Source organism: Mya arenaria, chromosome 8, assembly GCF_026914265.1.
Source record: "Mya arenaria isolate MELC-2E11 chromosome 8, ASM2691426v1".
Taxonomy (NCBI): Eukaryota; Metazoa; Mollusca; class Bivalvia; order Myida; family Myidae; genus Mya; species Mya arenaria.
In genome coordinates, this window is record NC_069129.1 from 72,983,010 (window position 1) to 72,998,125 (window position 15,116).

At 35.8% G+C, this 15,116-nt stretch overlaps 1 protein-coding gene across 1 annotated transcript; it reads right to left on the reverse strand.

Annotated features, from left to right (window-relative positions):
• Window positions 1–1,443: 1,443 nt before the first annotated feature.
• On the reverse strand, window positions 1,444–5,349 carry LOC128244667 (perlucin-like). The gene is made up of 5 exons (XM_052962688.1): window positions 5,260–5,349; window positions 4,590–4,678; window positions 4,184–4,274; window positions 1,959–2,199; window positions 1,444–1,779 (listed from the first exon to the last, which is right to left on the reverse strand). Exons 1-5 carry the CDS (start codon window positions 5,315–5,317, stop codon window positions 1,746–1,748), a joined length of 513 nt encoding a protein of 170 aa, XP_052818648.1. The 5' UTR covers window positions 5,318–5,349; the 3' UTR covers window positions 1,444–1,745.
• Between the last annotated feature and the right edge of the window lie 9,767 nt (window positions 5,350–15,116).

Consider the following 15,116-nt stretch of genomic DNA (forward strand, 5'->3'; position numbering starts at 1 on the left):
GATAGCACGCGAGTAAAATTTGTATAACATATACATTAGTATCTTTTTTTATGAACTTGCGTTATCCTTATAAATAAATTCAATATTCATATCGATTTTTTGGTCATAAATAGTTGTAATAGGCATATTGGTTTTTTTCTCTACTCTATTCAGTTAAATCTTAGGAAACTCTGTGGATTCAATTCCCGAGCAAAAGAATTTATATTCTTCTGGTTAAAAAACGAAACAGTCACAGAAACATTAATATAATAGGTAGGATATGCCGAACAATTTATATTTCAACATCGTCCGGGTGAAAATCATTCAAAAATTAGTACAGTTTATGACAATTTACGACAAAATAACGATACATAGCCTGTTCGTAGGCTAAAAGTTTATGAAGATCATCCTCAAGAAAAGGTCCTGAGTGGGGACATTCTTTCTTTTGTTCCTTCAAGTTGCATGACCAGTAAACTCATATCTGTTTTGCTTATCAAATCTTTCAAATGTTAAAGAACCATTTTATTTCATATTTCTTACAAATACTACAATTGCGGAATAAACGGAAAACCAATGTCAATCATGAAATGTAATTTTCTAAACTTGATCTTTGGTTTCAGATTAAGGGATAGGTTACAAGGTGCCATGTTCACCTTGTCGCTTTAAGATTAACATACAGATCCCATCAATACAAAACAAAATGCTCCAGAATATGTGCTTGAACGTAGACTTCTGAAAATTAAACATAGCGTACAGACTATAAACGGACATGAAGTTCAATACATTTTGAAATGTGGAGTTGGAAGGGAGCGGAAACCACTGCTCTAATTCCATATCTTATCTCATAGCACTTAACGACATGCTTTGAATGACCATAATACGTGAGAAGTGTGCCGTTATGTAGATTGGAACGACTGTTCAGACTTTTGTTAAAGGTAACCACGTTCTTAACGTCATCGTCTTTGACATTCAAAGCGTTACTGCTCTGAAAGTAGTACTTGCTAACTGCTGTATTTCTTACATTCTTACAACAAATGTTTTACCTGTACCTGTTTACATGAAACATCAAATTATACACCACGTCCAAACGTTACCAACGAATTAGCCATTTTCTTAACATTCGCCCCATCGAATAGCATACATATCATCATGATTAGTGTTTTATGAATTATTTTCAGAAGGGGTTGGTAGAAATGCTTGTGTACAAGTTCTTCAATAAAAGAAATGAACAGCGTTAAATGAGCAACGTTAATCATAAAAAAGTATACAATGAAAACAACAGGGACACGCCAAGTAGTCGAAAATACAAACATTAACAAGTTTAAAGGCACAAGGAAAGGCACCCAAACAACAATGAACTAGAGACACATAACACCACATACAAAAAACAAACACCACAAACAGACCACACACGCTTCAAAAGAGTTTTACCGATAAATGATGGGAAAGTTATGATAAAACTACTGGAGTGTTTAGAATTTATTAGAGTTTAATCATCTTTACATATTGAGGTCTGATGCTCGTTTCAAAAAATCAGGTAGTAGATCTCAGTCGTATCTTAGTGTTATATTTCGATATGAAGCAACATATTTGTCGTTATAGAATGTAGGACTAGAGTATGAAGAAAAACACAGTTGAGGAACTAAAACAATAAACACATTGTCAATGGTGTTGAAAGATATTTAAACGTATTAACCTTACGACTAAGATCTTTTAATGAATGAACTTCTGAGATCTGCTGTTGACGTTACTTTCTTTTTACACATCTAACCGACAACAACCTCCTCATGGTCTACATATCTGCAAAAAAATGAATTCGTTTAAACTTTTGCAGAAAAAATAAACACAGAAAGACTCGAAATATAAATACATATTTAGCAATAAGTTTCCCTTTTAAGTGATTGTCAGAAACCTTACCTACAACCATAGGAATTTAGCCCTTTAGCACATACAGGGATGTAGCTGCAGACAGTACATACTTGATCTCACAGATGAAGCTGTGCTGGTTGCTGCACATCTCGTCATACCACGAGGTTCGCGCAACACCGTGGTATTGGATGAGCAGGCAGTCCTGGTGGTGGCCCGCGTTGTCCGGCTGCCCGAAGCCCCAGTCGGAGAAGTTCATTGGTACAGAGAGCCCGTCCCCCGTCAACCAGAGCCAGTTGTTTTCCGAGATCATGTCCGATCCGGACACCCAGTACACCTCGTCAAGGTGAGATCCTGATGGATGTAACAAACAGTACAGGGGGAGGTGCTGGCAAAAAGGGAAACAATAGTACGGATAACCCATTTCCACTCATATTGTGATTCCTTTCTTGAAAGTACTTTCTTTTCATTTCAATGGCATTCATATTCCGATGAACGCAACGTGACACCTCCATGATAAAGCATATGACCTCATTAACGCAGTCGCTGTTCAAACAGCCGATTTAAAGAACGTGTTTCTGTCTTTAAAGCGTTTTGATGTTTAACGTTTTAACGTTTAATTCCGATTAACCCATAAAAATGTTGAAAACTTAGTGTTAAAACATTGTTGTAAGTCAAAGGTTAAAAGTGCATAAATATGTTATGACTAGGAATAAATTAACAAAACTGTTGTCATAGAAAATGTCATCCTGGTAAAACATGTATTGTGAAAACTTGTGTCATGTTATTTGTTTTGTAAAAAGTGAACTGGGCTTCTTAAGGAATGAATTGCGGGTTTGATGTCATTATCGGGGTATGAACGCAATTGGGCTGGTCAAAGTGTGTGGAGTCCGATAATGACATCAACCCCGCAATTCATTACTTATATTTACACCAATAGTTCATTATTTCATTCAATAATTGAAAAAAAATACTTCATTTCATTTATAAAAACCTTTCAGTAACCCTTTCTTACCCATTCTGTAACTAGAACGACCCGACCGTAACCGGAAGCATTTTTTTTCAAATGACGTCACAATAACGCGGGAAAAGATCAACCACTTGAAATCACTTTTAAACGTAAAATGTAAACACTTATGGCAACAATACATATTTCTTTTTAAAAATAACACTTTCCAAAATGTTGATTTATATTTTACAGGACCTGCTGACACAATACAAACAATAACAAGACCATTGTTCGTTTTATTAGTAATTTTCATTGTAGAACCTCGCTTTCAGTGGCAAGTTTTGCTGATCTTGGTTTTTTAAATGTCGAACAAAGATGTAGACAACTTAGGCTAAATCATGTACACAAACTATTTTATGACAAGTGTCCAAGTTACATGAAGGATAATTTTGCCAAATGTAACGAAGTTCACTCATATGGCAGTAGATCCAACTTAAAAGTTTATGTCCCACATAATGGTGGTTTTACAGCAGCTTCTTTTTATTTTAATGGTATACGGGATTGGAACATGCTTCCAAATAACATCAGAGACACAGAATCAAAGTATGTTTTTAAGAAATTAGTCAAAACTCACCTCTTAAATGAGATGGAGAAGTTTGAAAAGTCTGTCTTTTTGTATTCATAATTTTTATGTATAAGATAAGTATAAGTGCGCTTTCTAAAAATACGCACAATTTTTATATAGTTGCTTTGGTAATTTTTAAATATTCCTTAACTATTTGTATAATTGTGTGGTATATTATATAATTATATGATACTGATAGTAGTTTATTTGTGATGAATGTCATATATTAATTTAATTCATCTGAGTATATGATATAATATTATATAATACTGTTCACTAAATCATTCAATGACAACTTTAATACCTTAGACATGGACCCTGTTGGAAATAAGCTTTTGTACTTGTGCAAATCTTTACGGGTTATCCTGTGCAATGTCATTTATTATTTTAAACTTTATTTGGTAAAACTTTATTTGGTAATAAAATAGATAGCTTTATCATTAACACCAGAAGTAATACTTGCTTTAGTAGATCTAGTATTATGTATTTCATGTTAAACTTTCTGTGATATAACTTATGAGGACTCTAACTATCATGCAAATACAACATGTGATATATCCTATATTGATGTGATATGTACTGTTATTGACATAATGCACGAATAAAACTACTACTACTACTACTATGCAATGAATTGCGATCCGAACATATCCGAAGATGTTGCGTTCATCGATTGATGAACGCAATTGCCGAAAGGCAGTTCATTTAAGGAATGGATGTAAATATTTATAGTTTATGTCTTTGTTTAAGCGAATATTGTTCACCATGTAACTTGGTAAGAATTCCCTCGATGGTTGTTTCCTCCGCCGCCGTCTCGATCACCAACAGTTCCGTCCCCAACAGCCGACAGTAGTGCTGAAACAATGCCGAAAAAGCTGCATTTCGAGAAACTGCATAGTAGTTCTTGGGCTGTTGCGTTTGACTTTCTTAACGATAAAAAATTTGCGTTCGAATCGTTCCAACCAAATGGTTTCCAATTATCTGACACTCGACTTCTTTAAGACAACCTTTAACCCATTGTTTTAAAAGAGACATGTCAACAGAATTCGTTCCTATATAGGCAGTGAATCGTTCACTTTCCAAGTGGGTTTCCAGTTCTCTATGACTTTACTCCTTTTGACACATCCTCGCCCCCATTTCTTTTAAACAGACAAGTCAATTGATTTATACCTTGGCTTCGATCCAGCTGGCCTCCAACGGCAGGACCTTGTAGCACTGGGTGCCATGGTGCTCGAACCCATCCGGACACTCGGCCAACGCTGCAACAGAGAGCAGGCACGTTAACAGATATATAGTCTGTGTCTTATATACAAATTGCCTATGGACATTCCACGCCACAATTTGGATCTTGTGCATTATAGTGCGCTCATGTTAATACATATTAAACGGAACTGATAAGAACAGAGCATGCGTTTTATCAAGGCTTCAAGAATATCATTCGCTTACCTTTAAAAAACATCGGTTAATGCGTAACCGCTTAAAGTAAAATAATGGTTGTTTACTATTTTGTTGAAGTCATGTTGTATTTTCATATATAAAATAAGTAATAAAACAGCACACATCAAGTACCATCTGCTTGAAATTTTGAAATAATGTTGTATTGTCATGTAATACAAATATTTAAAATAAGGTATAAAAAAACGGCACCCAATCAAATACAATCTTCTTCTTTGTTGAAATAATATTGAATTGTCATACATGAAAAAAGCAATAAAAACAGCACACATCAAAAACCAACTACTTTCGAAGTTGAAATAATAGTATATTTGCATATACGAAATAAGTAATATAAACAACACACATCAAATACCATCTACTTAAATTCAGTTACACAATTTACCTGTCTGTAAGATAATCAATGCAAACAAAAGGAAAATAAACGTCATTTTCATACACATTAATTTCTAAAGACTGCTTGCAATTGTTATCTTTGGAACATAGATAAAGTTCAACCGATATCGAATCAAGATCTAGATTAAATATAGCTGTAAATGCCATTCAGAGTTTTAAATAAGAGACATGTATGGACGTTGAATAGGAGATATGCATGGACGTTAAATAGGAGACATGAATAGGAGACATGCATGAATGTTGAATAGGAGACATGCATGGACGTTGAATAGGAGACATGCATGAACGTTGAATAGGAGACATAAATAGGAGACATGAATGGATGTTGAATAGGAGACATGCATAGACGTTGAACAGGAGACATGCATGAACGTTGAATAGGAGACATGCATGGACGTTGAATAGGAGACATGTATGAACGTTGAATAGGAGACATGAATAGGAGACATGTATGGACGTTGAATAGGAGACATGAATATGAGACATGAAAAGGAGACATGAATAGGAGATATGAATAGGAGACATGCATGGACGTTGAATAGGAGACATGCATGGATGTTGAATAGGAGACATGCATGGACGTTGAATAGGAAACATGTATGAACGTTGAATAGGAGACATACATGGACGTTGAATAGGAGACATGTATGGATGTTGAATAGGAGACATACATGGACGTTGAATAGAAGACAGGAATGGACGTTGAATAGGAGACATGCATGGACGTCGAATAGGAGACATGTATGGACGTTGAATAGGAGACATGCATGGACGTTGAAAAGGAGACATGTATGGACGTTGAATAAGAGACATGTATGTACGTTGAATAGGAAACATGAATAGGAGACATGTATGAACGTTGAATATGAGTCATAAATAGGAGACATGTATGAACGTTGAATAGGAGACATAAATAGGAGACATGTATGAACGTTGAATAGGAGATATGTATGAACGTTGAATAGGAGACATGCATGGACGTTGAATAGGAGACATGTATGGACGTTGAATAGGAGACATGTATGGACGTTGAATAGGAGACATGTATAGACGTTGAATAGGAGACATGTATGGACGATGAATAGGAGACATGCATGGACGTTGAATAGGAGACATGTATGGACGTTGAATAGGAGACATGTATGGACGTTGAATAGGAGACATGTATGGACGTTGAATAAGAAACATGTATGTACGTTGAATAGGAGACATGTATGGACGTTGAATAGGAGACATGTATGGACGTTGAATAAGAAACATGTATGTACGTTGAATAGGAGACATGAATAGGAGACATGCATGGACGTTGAATGGGAGACATGTATGGACGTTGAATAGGAGACATGTATGGACGTTGAATAAGAGACATGTATGTACGTTGAATAGGAGACATGAATAGGAGATATGCATGGACGTTGAATAGGAGACATGTATGGACGTTGAATAGGAGACATGTATGGACGTTGAATAAGAGACATGTATGTACGTTGAATAGGAGACATGAATAGGAGACATGAATGGACGTTAAATAGGAGACATGCATGGACGTTGAATAGGAGACATGCATGGACGTTGAATAGGAGACATGTATGGACGTTGAATAAGAGACATGTATGTACGTTGAATAGGAGACATGAATAGGAGACATGTATGAACGTTGAATATGAGTCATAAATAGGAGACATGTATGAACGTTGAATAGGAGACATAAATAGGAGACATGTATGAACGTTGAACAGGAGACATGTATGAACGTTGAATAGGAGACATGTATGGACGTTGAAAAGGAGAGATGTATGGATGTTAAATAGGAGACATGCATGGACGTTGAATAAGAGACATGTATGTACGTTGAATAGGAGACATGAATAGGAGACATGCATGGACGATAAATAGGAAACATGCATGAACGTTGAATAGGAGACATGTATGCACGTTGAATAGGAGACATGTATGGACGTTGAATAGGAGACATGTATGAACGTTGAATAGGAGACATGTATGAACGTTGAATATGTGACATGAATAGGAGACATATATGGACGTTGAATAGGAGACATGAATAGGAGACATGTATGGACGTTAAATAAGAGACATGAATAGGAGACATGTATGGACGTTGAATAGGAGACATGTATGAACGTTGAATAGGAGACATGCATGAACGTTGAATAAGAGACATGAATAGGAGACATGCATGGACGTTGAATAGGAGACATGTATGGACGTTGAATAGGAGACGTGTATGAACGTTGAATAGGAGACATGCATTGACGTTGAATAGGAGACATGTATTGACGTTGAATAGGAGACATGTATGGACGTTGAATAGAAGACATGTATGGACGTTGAATAGGAGACATGTATGGACGTTGAATAGGAGACATGAATAGGAGACATGTATGGACGTTGAATAGGAGACATGCATGGACGTTGAATAGGAGACTTGCATGGACGTTGAATAGAGGACATGCATGGACGTTTAATAGGAGACATGTATGGACGTTGAATAGGAGACATGAATAGGAGACATGCATGGACGTTGAATAGGAGACATGCATGGACGTTGAATGGGAGACATGTATGGACGTTGAATAGGAGACATGTATGGACGTTGAATAGGAGACATGTATGGACGTTGAATAGGAGACATGAATAGGAGACATGTATGGACGTTGAATAGGAGACATGCATGGACGTTAAATAGGAGACATGTATGGACGTTGAATAGGAGACATGTATGGACGTTGAATAGGAGACATGTATGGACGTTGAATAGGAGACATGTATGGACGTTGAATAGGAGACATGTATGGACGTTGAATAGGAGACATGTATGGACGTTGAATAGGAGACATGTATGGACGTTGAATAGGAGACATGTATGGACGTTGAATAGGAGACATGTATGGACGTTGAATAGGAGACATGCATGGACGTTGAATAGGAGACATGTATGGACGTTGAATAGGAGACATGTATGAACGTTGAATAGGAGACATGTATGGACGTTGAATAGGAGACATGTATGGACGTTGAATAGGAGACATGTATGGACGTTGAATAGGAGACATGTATGGACGTTGAATAGGAGACATGTATGGACGTTGAATAGGAGACATGTATGGACGTTGAATAGGAGACATGTATGGACGTTGAATAGGAGACATGTATGGACGTTGAAAGCAGATTGGGCAATAGCGTACAAAAATAAAATTTACGTTGCCACCAAAGCCTACTTTTAAAATACCATTTTGCATGAAGTCTTTTCAATGGGTCAGTGAACACACCAGCTTTCTTCATATAACAGAATCCCCTCGATCCTTCAACAAATTGAACTCCACCCCGTTGACTGGCTTCAGTACGACCTGGGGGATAACTTCTTTGAACTTAATATGGATGAATACCTTAATCCATACTTGAACATATTTGTCTTGTTGTTGCATAATGCCGAAACGGTACAGTTGTTTGAGGATGTGGAAAGAGATTTAGGGCCTTAACTGTGTATATGAAAATAACATAAACTCATATAGTATATGCCCTGGCACATATATTAAAACTAGTGTAATGCAATAACAATAACAAACATACATTTTGATTAAGTCAAAAGTCATAAAAATTACAGTTCCAAATTGATTAGTTTGTCAATGGTTATTCATTTTAATTCGGACTTATCTGTCAGCGTATATAAAATATTATTTAAGCCTCTTTTAAGGGTACATTTGAGGCCCTTAATCGCCCACTTATCATCAAAGACGGCGGGCATCATATGTCCTGCCCCAGTAGACACCAGCTACATGCTCGGTATTCCCAATAGCACACCACGGATACGCGATTAAGATCCCATATCAAACATCGCATGTTTGCAACAAATGAATAAATACTACTGTCAAAAAACATTCAACTTAAATAAAAAATCTTAAATATGATGACATATAAATATGTAAACAGTTATATCATGTAAATGGGAAGTATTTATTCATGTGTCATGAGTCACAATGCCCTGTCTGCAGTTACTTGAAGATTGCGTAATCTAAAATATACGTAGTGCAATGAAACATGTAAAATAATATTTTTAAAAAAAACTCATCGCAATATATTGTGACACGGATAGCGCATTATATCGTGATATGGATATCGCAAAATATCGTGAAACGGATATCACATTATATCGTGAAACGGATAGCGTATTATAATCGTGATACGGATATCACATTATATCGTGATATGGATATCGCAAAATATCGTGAAACGGATATCACATTATATCGTGAAACGGATAGCGTATTATAATCGTGATATGGATAGCACATTATATCGTGATACGGATAGCGCATTCTATCGTGATACGGATAGATCATTATATCGTGAAATGGAATATTGCATTATCGTGATATGGATATCGCAATATATCGTGATACGGATAGCACATTAACGGATAGTGATACGGATAACACATTATATCGTGAAACGGATAACACATTATATCGAAAAACGGATAGCGCATTATATCGTGATACGGATAGCGCATAATATCGTGATACGGATAGTGATACGGATGAAACATTATATCGTGAAACGGATAGCGCATTATAGCGTGATACGGTTAGCCCATTATATCGTGATACGGATAGCACATTATATCGTGATACGGATAGCACATTATATCGTGATACGGATAGTGATACGGATAACACATTATATCGTGAAACGGATAGCGCATTATATTGTGATACGGATAGCACAGTGATACGGATAGCACATTATATCCTGATACGGATAGCGCATTATATCGTGAAACGGATAGCACACTAAATCGTGATACGGATAGCACATTATATTTTAATACGGATAGCACACTATATCGTGATACGGATATCGCAATATATCGTGAAACGGATAGCGCATTATTTCGTGATACGGATAGCGCATTATATCGTGATACGGATTTCACATTATATCGTTATACGGATAGCACATTATTTCGTGATACGGATAGCGCATTATACCGTTATACGGATAGCACATTATATCGTTATACGGATAGCACATTATTTCGTTATACGGATAGCACATTATATCGTTATACGGATAGCACATTATTTCGTGATACGGATAGCACATTATTTCGTGATACGGATTTCACATTATATCGTTATACGGATAGCACATTATATCGTTATACGGATAGCACATTATATCGTGATACGAATAGCGCATTATATTGTGAAACGGATAACGCATTATATCTTGATGCGGATATCGTAAAACGGATATCGCAATCTTAATTCAGATATCTCATTATATCGTGATACGGATATCGGAATATACATCGCGATCCGCTTCTTGGCGTAACGTTCCAGCCCTAGCTGTACACATTGACTGGACGAGAGCCGTCACGACGAAAGAATATTTAGAAAAAAACACTATTTTTTTATCATTCGTTTGTCATTCATTTTTAACGAATTTGTTAACTTAACAAACTAATTCATGGCAGCCTTTGATGCTTTGCATAAATGGTCTTTTTTGTTATATTTTTATAAAACCCACTCGATCTCATGGTCGGTTGTTTATGTTTTATTTAGCGGGAGATAAACTAATTGAAATCAGAAGCCCTAGTGAAATTTCAAGAGCCCGTTGTATTTCGAAGTCAGGCCTTAAATCACCGTAAGATACCCCAAAGGTGTCTTTCCCTTTCGTTCATTAGATTTCTTCTTCACCTTTTGGGATCTCAAAAGCGGAAAATGTTATTAAAATTCTTTTCGAGGTGGGTTGGATAAAACACAAATTTAACTCCTACTGCTGAAGCTGAAATATAGATACGGAGATATTTCGCTCTAATCCCACTTATGAAATGCTGATTTAGATGTGCTTATCTGGGATACAAACATTTATTCACAATCTAATATAGGTTTGAGTGTCGCTTGTTGAAAACAATTTAAGTCATCACCTTAACTTTTAAAATAAAACAAAATAATAGTGTCAGCGGTTAGGCGTGTACAATGTGTGATTTTTTTGGAATTATTCGGAGAGCTTAAGATATCAAGGTTTGAATTTGTTTGTAGAAGTATGCTTGACAAAACTGAGGACAATTCGTGCAATCCCAAGCCTTAAGATATATTAATGCATGTGAATGTGATTATAATTATTCAGTTGGGTGCCAGCACACATCGCTAATGACAATTACTAACAAATATGTGCGTTATAGTATAATTATATTACGTTCAATTACAGACCGGTGAACGTATTGCCACCGACATGCGCTCTCTACTTCGAGGACTAGTCGTTTTTGTCAACATAGGTATGTACCACCATTCCTGTTATACTGTTATGGTATTTGTAATTAAAAGACCTAACTAAAATATGAGTTCCGATTCTAACGCTTGCAATTACGCATCGTAACAATTTTAATTGTGTAATACCATAACGTATGTATATACGTGGTTAATACATTGAACATTTAGGCCATCTGAAAGCTGCACTCTCACAGATATACCATTTTTACAAACAAAAAATGTCTTGGAAAGAGCATTTTTTGCTCACATATCTGCAAACCAATGATAAACGATTGCCGACAAAAGATCAGATCGCAATTTTCATATTTCCGATCGAAAAGTAATGTTTTATGGCTTAAACCTTTACTAACGGTTTAAGAAAAATGCATAAAACATCAACTTTTGAACTTAAATATAAAAATCTGGGATCTATTATTGTGTCGGCATACTATAACTGGTATCCATGGATCTTCGCAAAAAATTGGCTCGTTCCAAGAAAAACAATAAAAAAAAAGTTGTCAAAACGTTCAATATGTGAGAGTGCAGATTTAAGCGTACATATAATTATTCTTCAAAATACACGCAGGTCTTGTGGAGTAACGAAAGGCATCCAAAATATATACAAAGATATTCTGATTCTTCAGTTTAATGACATGAGAAATTTAATATAATTATATTTACATCATATCACCCGTATATTCCGTCAGCGCTTCTCATCACTGAAAATACACCGATATGTCAGGATGGATGGAGGAAGATACACGATAGTCTCACTGGCCAAAACACGTGCTTGCAGGTACGAATCGTTGCATTATATCAATATTCGAAGGAGTGATAGTTTAAACGTTTGATTGTGTTTTCATTCAAAAGTTCAGTTTGATGCCTCATCAAATTGTACTTGTCTAAATGCGGCAATCTACTCTCCTCTATGAGATGGCTTCGACATAGTGTTACCTTGACTATTGGTAACGGCAACGAAAAAAAAAGATAAATGGACTTGGATATATCATTATTATAACGTTGTGTTTCAGAACATATTGGCTATCCTGTTGAATTTCTCTCAAGAACCGTACAGTTTGTGTAGGTTACTGCTAATTCTAGGGTGGCGCAGCCAGACGAACGGTTTTTTTGTCATATAGATGTCCAGATATATATAACGTTTAAAATGGTGGAAGTTATTTTTGTCGACGAATTACTACTCATCATTATAGAACATTCAACGAAAAATATATAATATATGTGACAACATTTTAACAATACCCGTAAATGCTGCTATCGTGTTTTTCTACGCCTTCGTGGTACATATATATGGATCATGTTGTTCGGCGTCCTTGACGTCATTCGCACATTTTCCACTCGCTTAATAAGATATTTCACCACAAATATGTACAGTACATGACATTAATGCTTATTGGCATACTACGGCTATAAAATAGTCAAACTGATTGTCGTCCCCCTCATGCGACATATTTGATTTGCGAAAATCTATAATAGTTCTTAGCCTTTATTTTAAATAAAAATGAATACTAAAACATCAAAATCTGTCAAAAGGGCGTAGCATTCAAACGCAGTCTTCTTTGAATAAAACATAACGAAATGTTGAATATAATGACTATAATTATATTTTAGATAAATTTCGCAAACAAGAGTTGGAAAGAAGCGGAAATCCACTGTTCTGATTCCATATCCAATCTGATATCACTTGACAGGGTCAACGACATGCTCTGGAATACTTTTCTACGTGAGTAGTTTACTTAACGAAATGTTAAAGTGAGGCATGTAAACTATATACAGATTTAGGAAGTGTTAATTCTTCTAGATGTGCTTCAAGTGTGAACTTCATTTTGAGGCAAGTAGTTGTTTATGAAATAAACAAAGATAAAGGAATTAAATTTGCATCTATTCCGGATTATTAGCAATCAACATTCAGTTATCTGAGCTGCAATCGACATTTTCTTGAACATTATTGAAGGCAACGAGTTTTACTGATTAAAATATTGAACCTCTAATGTGGCATCGTTCAGAAAAATACCGAATCTTGAATATTAATTTCTGTCATTGTTCAAGAAAAGACGGATACCTAAGTATTATTTCTGTCATTGTTCTTTCTACGTCATACAACGATATTCGCAGATAAAAACATCCAACATGGGAAATGATATACTATTTGGACTGCAATCTTCCATTTCACAAGCATTTTTTCGTTGTCATAATAAGTGAAACTTGTGTAAATTATTAATCAGAACATTGCTCGGTTTGGACTTCAAAATCGCTTGTATGATTAGGTCGAAATTAAAACAAAAACATCATGTTGTCTCTGTGTTCAATTTGTTGTTCTTTTCTGATTTACTACGGTACATTGTAAGTGTGAGGTAACATTGGGGAGCTCCGTATCCGTATCTCATATGTTACATGTAAGTGCATTATTTTCAGAAATGAATTCATCGATTTGGTCAGGCATGTATATTGAGAGTGGACGACTTATGTGGGATGATTACGGACCAAGATATGTGTACCAGGACAACACTAGGATGTATTTGCTATATTGATAGAACCCTATTAGATATTGCTAACGATAATTCAATTTGCATGTACATGTATTCTGTGTCAGTAATGTAATGTGTTGTCTCTCGCTTCCGTTAGGCGTTGTTTCTTAATTGGATGCTGGGATATTTCATACAGTTTTCATTGTATTCGTTCTATTAACAAAATGAAAATATAATATTAATATTTAGTAAGATTTAATTAAGTCGTAAATTACGTTCAACATGCTAAAAGGAGGATTTTGTGTTTAAAATGTACGTTCAATTTCTCTTTTCTGCAAGTTTTAGGTCAAACAGACAAACAAATTAATGCAGAGCTCTTAGTTAAATTGCCTATACTTCTGATATTGTTAGTTCAACTTTGCTTTAACTTAGGTGGCGGTGGGCTGAAAACGATCCGAATTCAGAGAATGGCCGGTGTGGACGTTTGAAATCACGAATTCTTAATGGAGGACGAGAAATTGTTGAAGTTGCTTTGCACAACTGTTCTAGCGGCCTGCCATTTATTTGTCAGAAAGATCCCATTGAACCAATTTTAAGCAATGGTAAGGCATAATGGTGCTGTAATAATTCTCACACATGTTTTCATATTGGTATTCGATACATTTTATCATCAACATTTTAGAGTGAAAACGACATAAAACCATGCTCCGATGAAATAATTATTGTACAGCTTAGCCTAATAACACCGCCCGAAAGTTCAGTCATCCTCGGTAGCCAGTATTTGGATGAAGAAATACAATGTTCCCTACGACATATTTCTATTCTGATATCATAGACGTCTTTATCCTATTTAGCTTCTTTCTGCGATAACGGGTGGATTGGTCATACCTATATCCCGCATTGCTACCGGATGCTACATGACTCTGTTCCATATGAAGACGCACAGAAAACTTGCACTGCTCACAACGGAACATTAGCGAACGTGATTTCTTACTATACTAAGATGTTGTTGAAAAGTGTAATTGACTATTATTCAACAGACCCACGTAAGTAATGGATACAAACAACTGAAATAAAAGCATTGC

Bases quoted from the DNA above. Each gene is read 5' to 3' on its own strand.
- LOC128244667 (XM_052962688.1), bottom strand. From the start codon at position 5,317: ATGTGTATGAAAATGACGTTTATTTTCCTTTTGTTTGCATTGATTATC. The intron at 4,679-5,259 runs GTAAATTGTGTA...TCTCTGTTGCAG, and splicing joins ATTGATTATCTTACAGACAG to CGTTGGCCGAGTGTCCGGAT. The intron at 1,780-1,958 runs GTATGTACTGTC...ATTTTTTTGCAG, and splicing joins AGCTTCATCTGTGAGATCAA to ATATGTAGACCATGAGGAGG.